General features: G+C 46.6%; 1 protein-coding gene across 1 annotated transcript in view; it reads right to left on the minus strand.

Moving 5' to 3' along the window:
- VOPP1 (VOPP1 WW domain binding protein) overlaps positions 1 to 15,511 on the minus strand; it is a 227,374-nt gene that overhangs the window by 71,555 nt on the left and 140,308 nt on the right. Inside the window, exon 2 of the mRNA XM_063922452.1 lies at positions 3,787 to 3,845. Coding sequence (XP_063778522.1) covers positions 3,787 to 3,845 — 59 coding nt within the window. The remainder of the gene's footprint in view (positions 1 to 3,786; positions 3,846 to 15,511) is intronic.

Consider the following 15,511-nt stretch of genomic DNA (forward strand, 5'->3'; position numbering starts at 1 on the left):
ATTGACTGTCCAACAGTCCTTTGCGAGGAAGATGAAATATCACAGCAGTCATCCTGCTGCAAAGCGGATAACTGAGGCCTTGACAACTATGTTGGTGTTAGACGTGCGTCCGGTATCCGCCGTTAGTTCACAGGGAACTAGACAATTTATTGAGGCAGTGTGCCCCCGTTACCAAATACCATCTAGGTTCCACTTCTCTAGGCAGGCGATACCGAGAATGTACACGGACGTCAGAAAAAGACTCACCAGTGTCCTAAAAAATGCAGTTGTACCCAATGTCCACTTAACCACGGACATGTGGACAAGTGGAGCAGGGCAGGGTCAGGACTATATGACTGTGACAGCCCACTGGGTAGATGTATGGACTCCCGCCGCAAGAACAGCAGCGGCGGCACCAGTAGCAGCATCTCGCAAACGCCAACTCTTTCCTAGGCAGGCTACGCTTTGTATCACCGCTTTCCAGAATACGCACACAGCTGAAAACCTCTTACGGCAACTGAGGAAGATCATCGCGGAATGGCTTACCCCAATTGGACTCTCCTGTGGATTTGTGGCATCGGACAACGCCAGCAATATTGTGTGTGCATTATGGCAAATTCCAGCACGTCCCATGTTTTGCACATACCTTGAATTTGGTGGTGCAGAATTTTTTAAAAAACGACAGGGGCGTGCAAGAGATGCTGTCGGTGGCCAGAAGAATTGCGGGACACTTTCGGCGTACAGGCACCACGTACAGAAGACTGGAGCACCACCAAAAACTACTGAACCTGCCCTGCCATCATCTGAAGCAAGAAGTGGTAACGAGGTGGAATTCAACCCTCTATATGCTTCAGAGGTTGGAGGAGCAGCAAAAGGCCATTCAAGCCTATACAATTGAGCACGATATAGGAGGTGGAATGCACCTGTCTCAAGTGCAGTGGAGAATGATTTCAACGTTGTGCAAGGTTCTGATGCCCTTTGAACTTGCCACACGTGAAGTCAGTTCAGACACTGCCAGCCTGAGTCAGGTCATTCCCCTCATCAGGCTTTTGCAGAAGAAGCTGGAGACATTGAAGGAGGAGCTAACACGGAGCGATTCCGCTAGGCATGTGGGACTTGTGGATGGAGCCCTTAATTCGCTTAACAAGGATTCACGGGTGGTCAATCTGTTGAAATCAGAGCACTACATTTTGGCCACCGTGCTCGATCCTAGATTTAAAACCTACCTTGGATCTCTCTTTCCGGCAGACACAAGTCTGCTGGGGTTGAAAGACCTGCTGGTGAGAAAATTGTCAAGTCAAGCGGAACGCGACCTGTCAACATCTCCTCCTTCACATTCTCCCGCAACTGGGGGTGCGAGGAAAAGGCTCAGAATTCCGAGCCCACCCGCTGGCGGTGATGCAGGGCAGTCTGGAGCGACTGCTGATGCTGACATCTGGTCCGGACTGAAGGACCTGACAACGATTACGGACATGTCGTCTACTGTCACTGCATATGATTCTCTCAACATTGAAAGAATGGTGGAGGATTATATGAGTGACCGCATCCAAGTAGGCACGTCACACAGTCCGTACTTATACTGGCAGGAAAAAGAGGCAATTTGGAGGCCCTTGCACAAACTGGCTTTATTCTACCTAAGTTGCCCTCCCACAAGTGTGTACTCCGAAAGAGTGTTTAGTGCCGCCGCTCACCTTGTCAGCATACGGCGTACGAGGTTACATCCAGAAAATGTGGAGAAGATGATGTTCATTAAAATGAATTATAATCAATTCCTCCGCGGAGACATTGACCAGCAGCAATTGCCTCCACAAAGTACACAGGGAGCTGAGATGGTGGATTCCAGTGGGGACGAATTGATAATCTGTGAGGAGGGGGATGTACACGGTGATATATCGGAGGATGATGATGAGGTGGACATCTTGCCTCTGTAGAGCCAGTTTGTGCAAGGAGAGATTAATTGCTTCTTTTTTGGGGGGGGGTCCAAACCAACCCGTCATATCAGTCACAGTCGTGTGGCAGACCCTGTCACTGAAATGATGGGTTGGTTAAAGTGTGCATGTCCTGTTTTGTTTATACAACATAAGGGTGGGTGGGAGGGCCCAAGGACAATTCCATCTTGCACCTCTTTTTTCTTTTATTTTTCTTTGCGTCATGTGCTGTTTGGGGAGGGTTTTTTGGAAGGGACATCCTGCGTGACACTGCAGTGCCACTCCTAGATGGGCCCGGTGTTTGTGTCGGCCACTAGGGTCGCTTATCTTACTCACACAGTCAGCTACCTCATTGCGCCTCTTTTTTTCTTTGCGTCATGTGCTGTTTGGGGAGGGTTTTTTGGAAGGGACATCCTGCGTGACACTGCAGTGCCACTCCTAGATGGGCCCGGTGTTTGTGTCGGCCACTAGGGTCGCTTATCTTACTCACACAGTCAGCTACCTCATTGCGCCTCTTTTTTTCTTTGCGTCATGTGCTGTTTGTGGAGGGTTTTTTGGAAGGGACATCCTGCGTGACACTGCAGTGCCACTCCTAGATGGGCCCGGTGTTTGTGTCGGCCACTAGGGTCGCTTATCTTACTCACACAGTCAGCTACCTCATTGCGCCTCTTTTTTTCTTTGCGTCATGTGCTGTTTGTGGAGGGTTTTTTGGAAGGGACATCCTGCGTGACACTGCAGTGCCACTCCTAGATGGGCCCGGTGTTTGTGTCGGCCACTAGGGTCGCTTATCTTACTCACACAGCGACCTCGGTGCAAATTTTAGGACTAAAAATAATATTGTGAGGTGTGAGGTATTCAGAATAGACTGAAAATGAGTGGAAATTATGGTTTTTGAGGTTAATAATACTTTGGGATCAAAATGACCCCCAAATTCTATGATTTAAGCTGTTTTTTAGGGTTTTTTGAAAAAAACACCCGAATCCAAAACACACCCGAATCCGACAAAAAAAATTCGGTGAGGTTTTGCCAAAACGCGGTCGAACCCAAAACACGGCCGCGGAACCGAACCCAAAACCAAAACACAAAACCCGAAAAATTTCCGGCGCTCATCTCTACTGAAATCACCTCTTCAGACAGCTTATCAAATGACCTAACCAACCTGATAGCCTTCCTAGGCCATACTACCCAATTAACACCCCTTTACATACGGTAGCTCATTTAGGGGTCTATTTACTAAGCCTTGGATGGAGATAAAGCAGCCAGAGTTAAAGACCCAACCAACCAGCTCCTAACTGTCATTTTTAAAACACAGCCTGTAAAATGGCAGCTAGGAGCTGATTGGCTGGTATTTTATCTCCGTACACTTCACCTCTGTCCAAGGCTTAGTAAATAGATCCCTTAACCTTAGATGTATTATTTTTCTATTCTCAAGCAAACACACAAACACAGCCTCAGAATGAGCATTCCCATTGTAATCTGGATCAGTTTGTAATATGTGGCACTTAAGCTAATGTATCTAACTTCTATAGGGGAAGATGTATCAAATGCTTTAGAGAGATAAAGTGTAGAAGTAGTCCAAAGGAACCAATCAGATTCTGTCATTTCAAAGAGTGGCTAGATACATGACATGACAGAAGCTCATTGGTTGCTTTGGGCAACTTCTCCACTTTATCACTCTTCAAGGCTGATACATCCCCACCACAGAATGTAAGTTTGTGAGCAGATTTTTCTTTCCTCTTTGTCTTTCTAGTAATACTCAGCCTTGTTTTATTATTGGGTTTGTTACGACTTGTAAAGCACTGCTGAATTTGCTGGCGCTACATAAATAAATGTAAATACAGTAATTAAACAAAAGATGTAGAAATTAATTAATACTTACATGTAATATGTAGGATATAATCCTTCAAAGTACCAGCAGTGTTTTTTGGCATCTGTGCACTAAAGAAAAAAAAAAAGATACGGTTACTCAACAAATTTAAGCAATGTCTTTTTATGAAGTTTATTGTACTTTGTAATATGATTCTGCATATGTTTTGTGATATTTCAATACAGAAAGCCTAATGGTGCCCACACACGATGCGATTATCGCGTGCAATTTGATCTTTTTAGTTCAAATCGCTTCGCGTCTAGTTTAGATCAGCAACATATTCCCAAAAGTGGGTTGCAGATGAGTAATTGAGTTTTATTATTTAGCGTTGTTCGGTTAAAAACCGAGTATTGTGTGAACTATACAACCTCAGCTTTTCTCAGATGGTCAAACAGATTCCCCACTGGAGAAAATATACGCTGATTGGAACACCTTTACCTGCTGTTGTCCAGCCAGAGTTACTGTATCAGCTAATCAAAGGCAAGAGTTTTGTTACCATGGAATTTACCCATGTTTTGTTACCATGTTATTATGCAGATGTGCAAGGGCTGTAGAAGCATTTGCCTTCTCACATTTGCTGGTTGGCACCCACTCAGTATTAGGGTGTATGAGCTGCAATTCTTTTTACCAACTGCTTAATCCTATAATATGGCATAAATATTTTTATGACCCAATATTTAAAAACGTTATAAGAAATACATAAGACAAGTAATGATGCCATTTAATACACTTTAATTTTGTTTAAAAAACATGTTTTATGGCACAGTGGGCCTAATTCAGACCTGATCGTTGATGTGCGAAAAAACTCACATCTACTATCAAAATCTGCAACATGCGGGGGGGACGCCCAGCCAGAGCTGGCCCTAACTAATATGATGCCCTAGGCAAGATTTTGGCTGGTGCCCCTAGTACCGCCGCTAGTTCTGCAGGAGATGCCTGGCATGAGTCAGCTGGCAGCTCTGCTAACGTCGGGCGCCTTTTGTTTATGAAAATGCATCTTATTTGCATTACTTTGTGGCTAAGATGCACAAGCAGCTTCTGCTGATTAAAATGATATGCGGCATGTCTATATTCTGTGTGCGATTGCGGCGGTATCTGCATACGAAATGCTACATTACAATGATTTCCAGGAATACACTGTAACGTATGCAGATACAGCCGCAGACACACACAGAATATAGGCATGCCGCATATCATTTTAATCAGCAGAAGCTGCAGGTGCCCCTAAGCATTCCAAATGCCCTAGGCATTTGCCTAGTTTGCCTATGCCTAAGGCCGGCTCTGCGCCCAGCACAGGGCAAGTCGGCACTTCATGCTGGGTCCTGCCCCACCTTGCAGATGTGCAAAAGCATTGCACAGCGGCGATGCTTTCACACCTGCCAAGTAGCGCTCTGCCTACCCGTCATGTGACGTTACGCAGCGACCGTGGGCCGGCCTGCAAATGGTTCGGATATGAATAGATTGTCCGTACCGCGCCCCGAAAACGCTGCCAACACGCCCCGTGACCGCCTCTGTCTGTCAATCAGGCAGAGGTGATCGCACAAGTGAGATGCCGTAGCATGTCACTGTGTGAGTACGCACAGTGCAGCTGCTGTGCGTGCGCACACAGCTCAGGCTTTAGCCTGCGTACTGCGTACATTGCCGGTGCAGTGACCAGGTCTGAATTAGACCCAATATGTTGTAAATACATAACAGGATCCGTTACAAAGACTTCGAAACTACTAATACCCCTTTCAGACCGCCAGCTTGTAACCTGAGTTATTACACATAAGCGCGCCGTATCCCGGGTTGCTGTATAGCAACCAGGGTTGAATATGGCTTCAACCTGGGTCGTTGTGCGGTGTGAATGGGTTGCTGGGTCGATGCGACCCGTTTCCCGTTCTCCAATGCGCCGCATCCACGCTTTAACTGCTGACGACACCAACTCGGCAATATTCCGGGCTGGAGACACCAGAGAGAAAGGGGCCCCAGCGGGTCACACCCAGGAAGCACTCGTGTGCAGCTCCCGGGCGTGACTCGTGATATGTGGTCTGAAAGCGGTATGCCTGTAAACAATTTATTTGTATAGACCTTGAAACATTAACCCTTCACCTAGTACAAAGTCTGGAACATACAACTTAAGCTACATACACACTAGGACATACGGCTGATCTCCGCAGACCTATCTGACGATCGGTAAGTGCATACACACTTACCAATCGTCGGCACGATTTGTCACGCCTGACGTCACAACTGGTTGGGTATTTACATTAGGTATTGAGGGGCTGGGATTCTGTAATACTGTAATACTAAGGTCCCATCATTTAATATGGTAGCTTTTCTTGTTTTCAATATGATATGCCTTGTTGAGCTACCATATTAATCCTACACACTGCAGTCCATGATAGAAGCCGGGGCATATGCACCGAGCCAGTCCCAGCAACTGCCAGATCCATTGTGCAGGTGCCAGGACCCGGGGCTCCATGTCTCCTCTCCGGGCTGGGGATGGCGGCAGCCCCTCTACTTTAAGTAAGTCGGAGCCGCCGCTGCTAATCACAGGAGACTGGGGCAGGGCTTAGGAGAGGGAAGCCTAATGCCGAGTCCTGGGTACTGCACGGATTCTGTGGTATACAGCGATACTGCCCATCCAGACACACGCCAGTACATATATTACATACATAACACATGTATGTTTATATGGGCTTAGCGTTCCCTCCCCTTAGCACTGCAAAGAGGCAAGAAATCCATCAGTAGCAATGAGGTAATTCAGCACAGGTATCAGCAATAGTAAATGAAATGAGACGCTCGGGTGCAGAGTAATTCTTCTATGTGAGGGGATTTTAGTATGAGTGATCGGTCTTAGGAAGAATATATTCACATTAGTAGTACTGGATAAGCTTTTGTCTTTTATGTCAACTGTTATGATTTTATTAACTACACCAGACTGATCGCTTTGCTCCTTTTAAGCATCCATACTTCAAAACATTCCCTGGGCATGCAATCCATTAGGTCTTGTAACAAACAACACCCACACCACTGGATGCTAATGAGACATCATGCAGTGGATAATATAAAGACATGCAGCCTTAACAAAGAGAAAAGAATCTTCAGCTGTGGTAACGTGTATTATTTCTGTAAGCAGACAATAAGTGCGGTAGATGTGAAGTTTACTCTCCTGCCAAGACGTTACGATTGAGCTTGCCACACAGCTGGGCTGCTGTGCTATGTGCTTTTCTTAGCCAGTAGTCCCACATCGCTGCTAACTTAGAGATCAATAGGAATATCATTTCTGTTCTGCTTAACCCTATCTTGAATACGACAACATTTGTGCAGTAGAGCTCTACTATGTCTGAATACTTCCCGAGTTCTATCTACAGTATCTAATGCATTAATATTTATAAGCACCAGTGGACCCCAGATTCTATCTATCTGTTCATCCATCCATCTTTTAAGGGCATTGCAGGACTGTCCGTTGGTAGAAAGTGCTAGATATATTTTATTGTAACCAGAGCGATACAGTTACATATAAATGCGTGTAAATAATACCTGATACTGTAGTGACAGGAAGTTTTGCCTCTACATTTTCAGGAATGGGAAGAATAAAAAAGTGTTAGCCTATATTTCCTAATCATTAGGTAATGTAGATTGTGACCTTTTCACGCGCCCAAAAAGAGGGTGTGGCCTTGCTGCAGGGGGAATGGCCTCAGAGGAAATGCCTTCCTGTGAGCTACGTTCCCTATTTTCGTCACACTGGGGGCATGCCCTGTGCTCCAGGAGCTGCTGGCCTGTTCCCAGTTTCTCTCTCTTGCGTATAGACTCGTGCGCATGTGCCAGTGGCTTATCTGTAATGGGTGGGCCCATACCGCACACCCCTCACCCATTTTTAAAAAAATTACCTCTCCGGGGTCCCACATTGGCAAATCCAGATGTGCACAAATCACCTGGAAAATGATGGACATTTTCCCAGCATTTGCGTATGTGCAGTAGAAAAATCACCAGGAAAATGACCACTGCACCATTTTGGGTAAAACATACAGTAACTGAGATGTAAAAGCGAACGCCTCTGTCTGATTGACAAGCAGAGGCGTTCACGGGGCAGCAACGGAGCTTCGTGGGGGCGGCATGGAGAAAACTGGTGCGGGTCAGAAGAATCTGCAGAAGAATCTACAATACGTACTGAATAACCGCCAATGTTTAGAATCTAATATTGCATCTGTGGAGTCTATGGGGGGTATGCAATTTGCTCTGGTAATCTCAGAGCTGTTGATTTCGCCCCCCTGCCTACTCAATTACAGCCCGTTTTCGCCTGTTTTAAGGCATTTTCGCCAATATCTTTTCACTTTTTTTTTTCCTATTGAAAAGGCAGTGGGGAAAAATGCCTTAAAATAGTTGAAAACGGCCCGAGTTTTCGCCGGCACAGGTGACAAAACAAGTAGATTCACAGATCCACATGTTTTTAGCTCCTGCTGAATTTTTTGCCTAGGCGAAAAAACGTCCCTGCCCTAAAAACAACGAAAAAGTAATTTTTTTTCGCCTAGGCGAAAAAAAACAGACTTAATTGCATACCGCCCTGTATATGTATTTATTTGTGATCAGTCTACCACAAATCAGAGTTTGAAAACTACACTTAAGGTGCATACACACAGTGCGATGTGTGCTTACAATTCTGACTATACAGTCAAAATCGTAAGAAAAGTTAGCACGTATCGCACTGTGTTTATACTGCTTGAGATACCGATGCGCACTCCCGTGGGGTCGGTATCGCAAGAAAAAATAGACTGTGCATGCATGGCAATTTTAACTATATTGTGTACAATCTAGTTTCTAGTATAGTCAAAGTTTTATATAGTCAAAATTGTACATAGCCAAAATTGCACCATGTTTATAGTCAATATCGGTGGTTCTGGGCTCCGGAGAGTTCAAGGGAAATCGCAAAGTCAAAATCGGCATTTAGCCAGAATCGCACCATGTGTTTGCACCTTAAGTGGCCACTTTATTAGGTACATCTATTCACCTGCTCACTAAACCAAATATCCAATTAGCCAATTATGTGACATCAACTCTAATCATACAAGCATGCATGGTATGATGAAGAGGTTCAGTGGTTGTTCAGAGAAAATATGATTTTAATAACCTACCGGTAAATCCTTTTCTTGTAGTCCGTAGAGGATGCTGGGGTCCACATTAGTACCATGGGGTATAGACAGGTCCCCTGGGAGCCATTGACACTTTAAGAGTTTAATAGTGTGGGCTGGCTCCTCCCTCTATGCCCCTCCTACCAGACTCAGTCTAGAAACTGTGCCCGAGGAGAAGGACATACTTCGAGAGAAGGAAATAAACAGATAGTGAGGAGATTCACACCAGCTCACACATAACGGAAAACCGAGATAACCAGCTTGAAACAATTATGCAACGGCCGAACAACAGTACTTAACCAAGTAACAATGCAGTACTTAACCAAGTAACAACACAGTACTTATCTAAGTAACAAATGCAGGAAAACGAAGTGCTGGGCGGGTGCCCAGCATCCTCTACGGACTACGAGAAAAGGATTTACCGGTAGGTAATTAAAATCCTATTTTCTCTTACGTACTAGAGGATGCTGGGTTCCACATTAGTACCATGGGGATGTATCAAAGCTCCCAGTATGGGAGGGAGAGCGCGGAGGTTCCTGCAGAACCAATTGACCATACTTTAGGTCCTCAGAGGCCAAAGTATTGAACTTGTAGAACTTCAGCATACGTGTTTGATCCTGACTAAGTAGCCACTTGGCAAAGTTGTAAAGCCGAGACACCCCGGGCAGCCGCTTAGGAAGAACCCACTTTACGAGTAGAGTGGGCCTTAACAGATTTTGGACACGGCAAGCCTGCCGTAGAATAAGCATGCTGGATAGTAAACATGATCCAGCGAGAAATCGTCTGCTTGAAGCAGGACACCCAACCTTGTTGGGATCATAAAGGACAATCAGAGCGTCCGACTTTCTGTGACGAGAAGTTCTCTTCACATAAATCTTCAAAGCCCTTACAACATCCAAGGATTTTGAAGTAATTGAGGAGACAGTAGCCACTGGCACCACAAAAGGTTGGTTGATATGAAAAGCCGACACAACCTTCGGAACAAATTGCTGACGCGTCCTGAGCACAGCTTTATCTTCATGGAAAATCAAGTAGGGGCTCTTGCAGGACAATGCCCCCAATTCCGACACATGTCTAGCAGATGCCAATGCCAATAGTGTGACCGCCTTCCAAGTAAGAAACTTGACATCAACCTCCTGTAAAGGTTCAAACCGATCCGACTGCAGGAACTGCAGCACCACATTAAGATCCCAAGGTGCCGTAGGAGGCACAAAGGGAGGCTGGATGTGCAGAACCCCTTTCAAGAAAGTCTGAACCTCAGGGAGGACAGCCAATTGTTTCTGGAAGAAAATGGACATGGACAAAATCTGGACTTTTATGGAGCCCAAACGCAGGCCCACATCCACACCTGCTTGCAGAAAGAGGAGAAACCGCCCTAGTTGAAACTCCACCGTAGGAAACTTCTTGGATTCACACCAAGAGACAAACTTTTTTTAAATTCGATGGTAGTGTTTAGACGTTATTCCTTTCCTAGCCTGTATCAGGATAGGAATAACCTTGTTAAGATCTGGTGTTCAACCTCCATGCCGTCAAACGTAGCCGTGGTAAGTCTTGATAAGCGAATGGCCCCTGTTGCAGAAGGTCCTCTCGAAGAGGAAGAGGCCTCGGATCTTCCAGGAGTAACTCCAGAAGATCCACGTACCAAGCCCTTCTTGGCCAGTCCGGAGCAATGGGGATCACCTGAACTCTTGTTCTTTTGATTATTTTGAGAATCCTTGGGATGAGTAGAAGTGGAGGGAACACATACACTGACTGGAACACCCACGGAGTTACCAGGGCATCCACCACCACTGCCTGTGGGTCCCTCGACCTGGAACAGTACCTCCGAAGCTTCTTGTTGAGGCGGGAGGCCATCATGTCTATTTGAGGTATGCCCCAAAGACTTGTCACCTCTGCGAACACCTCAGGGTGGAGGCCCCACTCTCCTGGATGGAGATCGTGTCTGCTGAGGAAATCCGCTTCCCAGTTGTCCACTCCCGGAATGAAGATTGCTGACAGCGCCACTGCGTGCTTTTCCGCCCATAGGATGATTCTTGTTACCTCTGACATTGCAGCTCTGCTCTTCGTTCCGCCTTGTCGGTTTATGTAGGCCACTGTCGTTACATTGTCCAACTGAACCTGAATGACCTGATCTTTCAGAAGATGTGCCGCTTGTAGAAGACTGTTGTACACAGCACTTAGTTCCAGAATGTTTATTGGAAGGATGGATTCCAGACTTGACTACCTTCTTTGGAAGTTTTCCCCTTGGGTGACTGCTCCCCAACCTCTGAGATTTGCATCCGTGGTTAGGAGGATCCAATACTGAATCCCGAACCTGCGGCCCTCTAGTAGGAGAGAGGTTTGCAGCCACCAGAGGAGCGAGATTCTGGCTTTCGGTGACAGACGTATCCTCTGGTGCATGTGAAGATGAGATCCCAACCATTAGTCCTGGAGATCCAGTTGGAAAGACCGTGCATGAAATATTCCGTACTCCGGACTGTAGAGCCTTGTAGGAGGCAACCATCTAATGCACTGATGAACCGATACCCGGGCTTCAGGACATCCCGGACCATTGCTTGTATCACCAACGCTTTCTCCTCCGGCAGAAACACCCTCTGTACTTCCGTGCCGAGGATCATCCCCAGGAAGGATAGTCTCCTTGTCGGCTTCAAATGCAACTTGGAAGATTCAGGATCCATCCATGATCTTGGAGTAGTTGAGTTGAGAGAACAATGCTCTGTAACAGCTTCTCCCTGGAAGACGCTTTTATTAGCAGATCGTCCAGATAAGGAATTATGTTCCCACCCTGCTTGCGGAGGAGTAGCATCATCTCCACCATGACCTTGGTGAACACCCTCTGTGCCGTGGAGAGGCCAAACGGCAGTGCCTGGAACTGATAGTGACAGTCCAGCAGCGCAAATCTGAGATAAGCCTGGTGAAGCGGCCAGATCGGAATGTGAAGGTACGCATCCTTGATATCCAGGGATACTAGAAATTCCCCCTCCTCCAGACCTGAGATCACCGCTCTCAGAGACTCCATCTTGAATTTGAATTCCCTCAAATAAGGGTTCAACGACTTTAGATTCAATATTGGCCTGACCGAATCATCCGGTTTCGGTACCACAAACAGGTTTGAGTAATAACCCTTGTTTGCTAAGTGAGGTGGAACTGGAGCAATGACATTTGACTTTAGCAATTTTTGAATGGCTTCCTGTAGGATAGCACTTTCTGTCAGTAAAGCTGTTAAGCCTGATTTGTAGAATCTGTGAGGTGGGAGTTCTTGAAACTCCAGTCTGTACCCCTGGGTAACAATATCTTGGGGTCTAGGCCTGATGACGCCCAGACATGACTGAAATTTATTAATCTTGCTCACACCTGCCCGATCTCCAGGCTGGGATGTCCACCGTCATGCCGAGGATTTTGAGGAAGCAGAACTAAGTTTCTGTTCCTGCGAACCTGTTGGTGCAGGATTTCTGGATTTCCCCTGACCTCTAAAGAAAGTGGAAGGGGGTTTCGACTGTAACTTTTGCGGTCCGAAAGGACTGCATTGTAGACGTAGGATAAGATTTCCTAGTAGGCGGTGTTGCTGAGGGAAGAAATGTTGACTTACCCGCAGTTGCCGTAGAGATACACGCATCTAACGCTTCCCCAAACAGAGCCTGACCTGTGAAGGGTAGGTTCTCCACACTCTTCTTGGATTCCGCATCCGCAGACCATTGGCGCAACCAGAGTCCCGTGCGTGCCGAGACAGCCACGGAAGAAGCCCTCACATTGATATGGCCAAGGTCCTTCATGGCCTCCACCATGAAACCTGCAGAGTCCTGTATGTGACGTAAGAACAATTCAATGTCACTTCTATCCATAGAATCTAATTCCTCTAGTAACGTGCCTGACTACTTTACTATGGCTTTAGAAATCCACGCACAAGCAATAGTGGGTCTTAAAGCTACACCAGAAGCTGTGTATAATGATTTGAGTGTAGTCTCAATCTTACGGTCAGCCGTCTCTTTTAAAGCGGTGGACCCTGGGACAGGTAAAACCACTTTTTTAGACAACCTAGACACAGAAGCGTCTAATACAGGCGGGATTTCCCACTTTTTCCTGTCCTCCTCAGGGAAAGGAAAAGCAATGAGAACCCTTTTTGGGATCTGGAATTTTTTCTCTGGGTTTTCCCAGGATTTTTCAAACAATGCGTTTAATTCCTTAGATGCAGGGAATGTAAGAGAGGATTTCTTATTATCAGTAAAGTAAGCCACCTCTACTTGCTCAGGTACCTTATTAGTAATGTGTAAAATGTCCCTAGTAGCCTCAATCATGAGTTGCACCCCCTTAGCAAGGGATGCATCTCCCCCCTGCATATCCCCATCACCGTCCCCTGTATCAGAGTCGGTCTCCATGTCAGCTTGCATTATCTGGGCAAGAGCACACTTCTTAGGGTAAATAATTGGGGTCTTTGAAGAGGTAGTGGGAGCTGAATACGACAAAACCTCAACAGACTTTCTTAAAACCTGTGTTTCAGTCTCATTTTGAGCTATCCGAGATGAAATCTGGGATATCATTCCCCTAATAGGAAGGGGAAGGCTGAGACAGTATATTACAGTCCTGAGTACATGGAATAGACTCTTCAAGAGAAGATACACACTCTGCAGCACAGGATACAGAGTTCCTAGACATGTTTATGTGAGCTATACAAACACACACAAACACACAGGAAAATGCAGAAAGTTTCCCCCAGAGTACCTTCAGAGAGACACAGAGTATTTGGAGCCAGCCACACAGCGCCTCAGTAGGCAGTTATACACTAACGGCCGGTGCTGACTGAATAACCTTAATAGGATTACACAGTTAATATAACACTCTCCCCCCTTGTCTATAACTCTTGGTACCGCAGAGGTATTGGAGTTATGTGGAGGCAGTGCTCCCTGTCAGCGTTCTCAGTGTGGTCTGCAGGGAGAAAATGGCGCTTGTGAGATGCTGGATCTGCTCTGAGGAGAAGCCCCGCCCCCTGTAATGGCGTGTCTTCCCGCTTGTACTGATTATACTGGCCTTAGTTGATTTCGCTGCTAACAGTGGGATTAGCCCCTGTTAGCATAGTGACCAGTTGTAGGGTATTTGCGCTGGCCCAGGGCGCCCCTCACAGCGCCGCACAACAATTACCGCTGAGCCCTCCGGAGCGCAGCCTGTCAGAGCTGCGCTCCTACCCTTGTGCCGCCATTCCCGCCGGCGACCCGCTTCCTGGGGCGTCGGCGTCATACTCACCACTTTTCTATCTTCTGGCTCTGTTAGGGGGTGGCGGCCATGCTGCAGGAGTGAGCGGTCACCTCGGGGCTTGCGGTCATCACCCTCAGGAGCTCGGTGTCCTGTCAGCAGAGATAGAGAACCATTAACCTCTAGGGTTGGTTCCTACTCCCCCCCTAAGTCCCACGAAGCAGGGAGGCTGTTGCCAGCAGCCTCCCTGTACCGAACTCTTTAAAAAAAAACAATAAAACTAGAAAAACGCCTAGGAGCTCCCCTAGCTGTGACCGGCTCCACCAGGCACATTTTCTAAATGGAGTCTGGTAGGAGGGGCATAGAGGGAGGAGCCAGCCCACACTATTAAACTCTTAAAGTGCCCATGGCTCCCAAGGGACCCGTCTATACCCCATGGTACTAATGTGGACCCCAGCATCCTCTAGGACAGGCATTCCCAACCGTGGTCCTCAAGGCACACCAACATTGCAGGTTTTAGTGATATCCAGGCTTCGGCACAGATGGTTAAATCAAAATAACTGAGGTACTAATTAAGTCACCTGTGTTCAAGCCTGGATATCACTAAAACCAGGACTGTTGGTGTGCCTTGAGGACCGCGGTTTGGAAACACTGCTCTAGGACGTAAGAGAAAACACAAGAATGAGGAATAACTGTGGTCTAAGTGACTTGGATTAAGTGACCGTGGAAAATTTGTTATGACAGACAAGTTGGTTTGAAACCGCTGATCTCCTGTAATTTCCATGCATCTTTAAAGATGGTGAGCAAAACAAAACTTATTCTGTGAGTGGCGGTTCTCTGACTTAAAGGCCTTGTTTATGAAAGCAGTCTGAGGAAAATAGCCAGAGTGGGTCAAGCTGACAGGAAGTTGCAATAACTGAAATAACTGAATGTTACAACAATAGTTTGCTGACGACAACGCACATGTGTACATAAACACAGAAAGGTATAAAACAATGGGGGTCATTCCGAGTTGATCGCTAGATGAAAATGTTCGCTGTGCAGCGATGATGCCAAAAAACGGCACTTCTGCGCATGCGTATGTGGCGCAATGCGCACGCGCGACGTACTTTCAGAGCGGCCAATGTAGTTTCACACAAGGTCTAGCGACGATTTTCAGTCGCACTGCTCGCCGCAGAGTGATTGACATGAAGTGGGCGTTTCTGGGTGTCAACTGACCGTTTTCAGGGAGTGTTCGGAAAAACGCAGGCGTGCCAGGAAAAACGCAGGTGTGGCTGGGCGAACGCAGGGCGTGTTTGTGATGTCAAAACAGGAACTGAACAGTCTGAAGTGATCGCAAGCGCTGAGTAGGTCTGAAGCTACTCTGAAACTGCACAAAATTATTTTGTAGCGGTTGTGCGATCCTTTCGTTCGCACTTCTGCTAAGCTAAAATACA

Source organism: Pseudophryne corroboree, chromosome 5, assembly GCF_028390025.1.
Source record: "Pseudophryne corroboree isolate aPseCor3 chromosome 5, aPseCor3.hap2, whole genome shotgun sequence".
NCBI classification, from domain to species: domain Eukaryota; kingdom Metazoa; phylum Chordata; class Amphibia; order Anura; family Myobatrachidae; genus Pseudophryne; species Pseudophryne corroboree.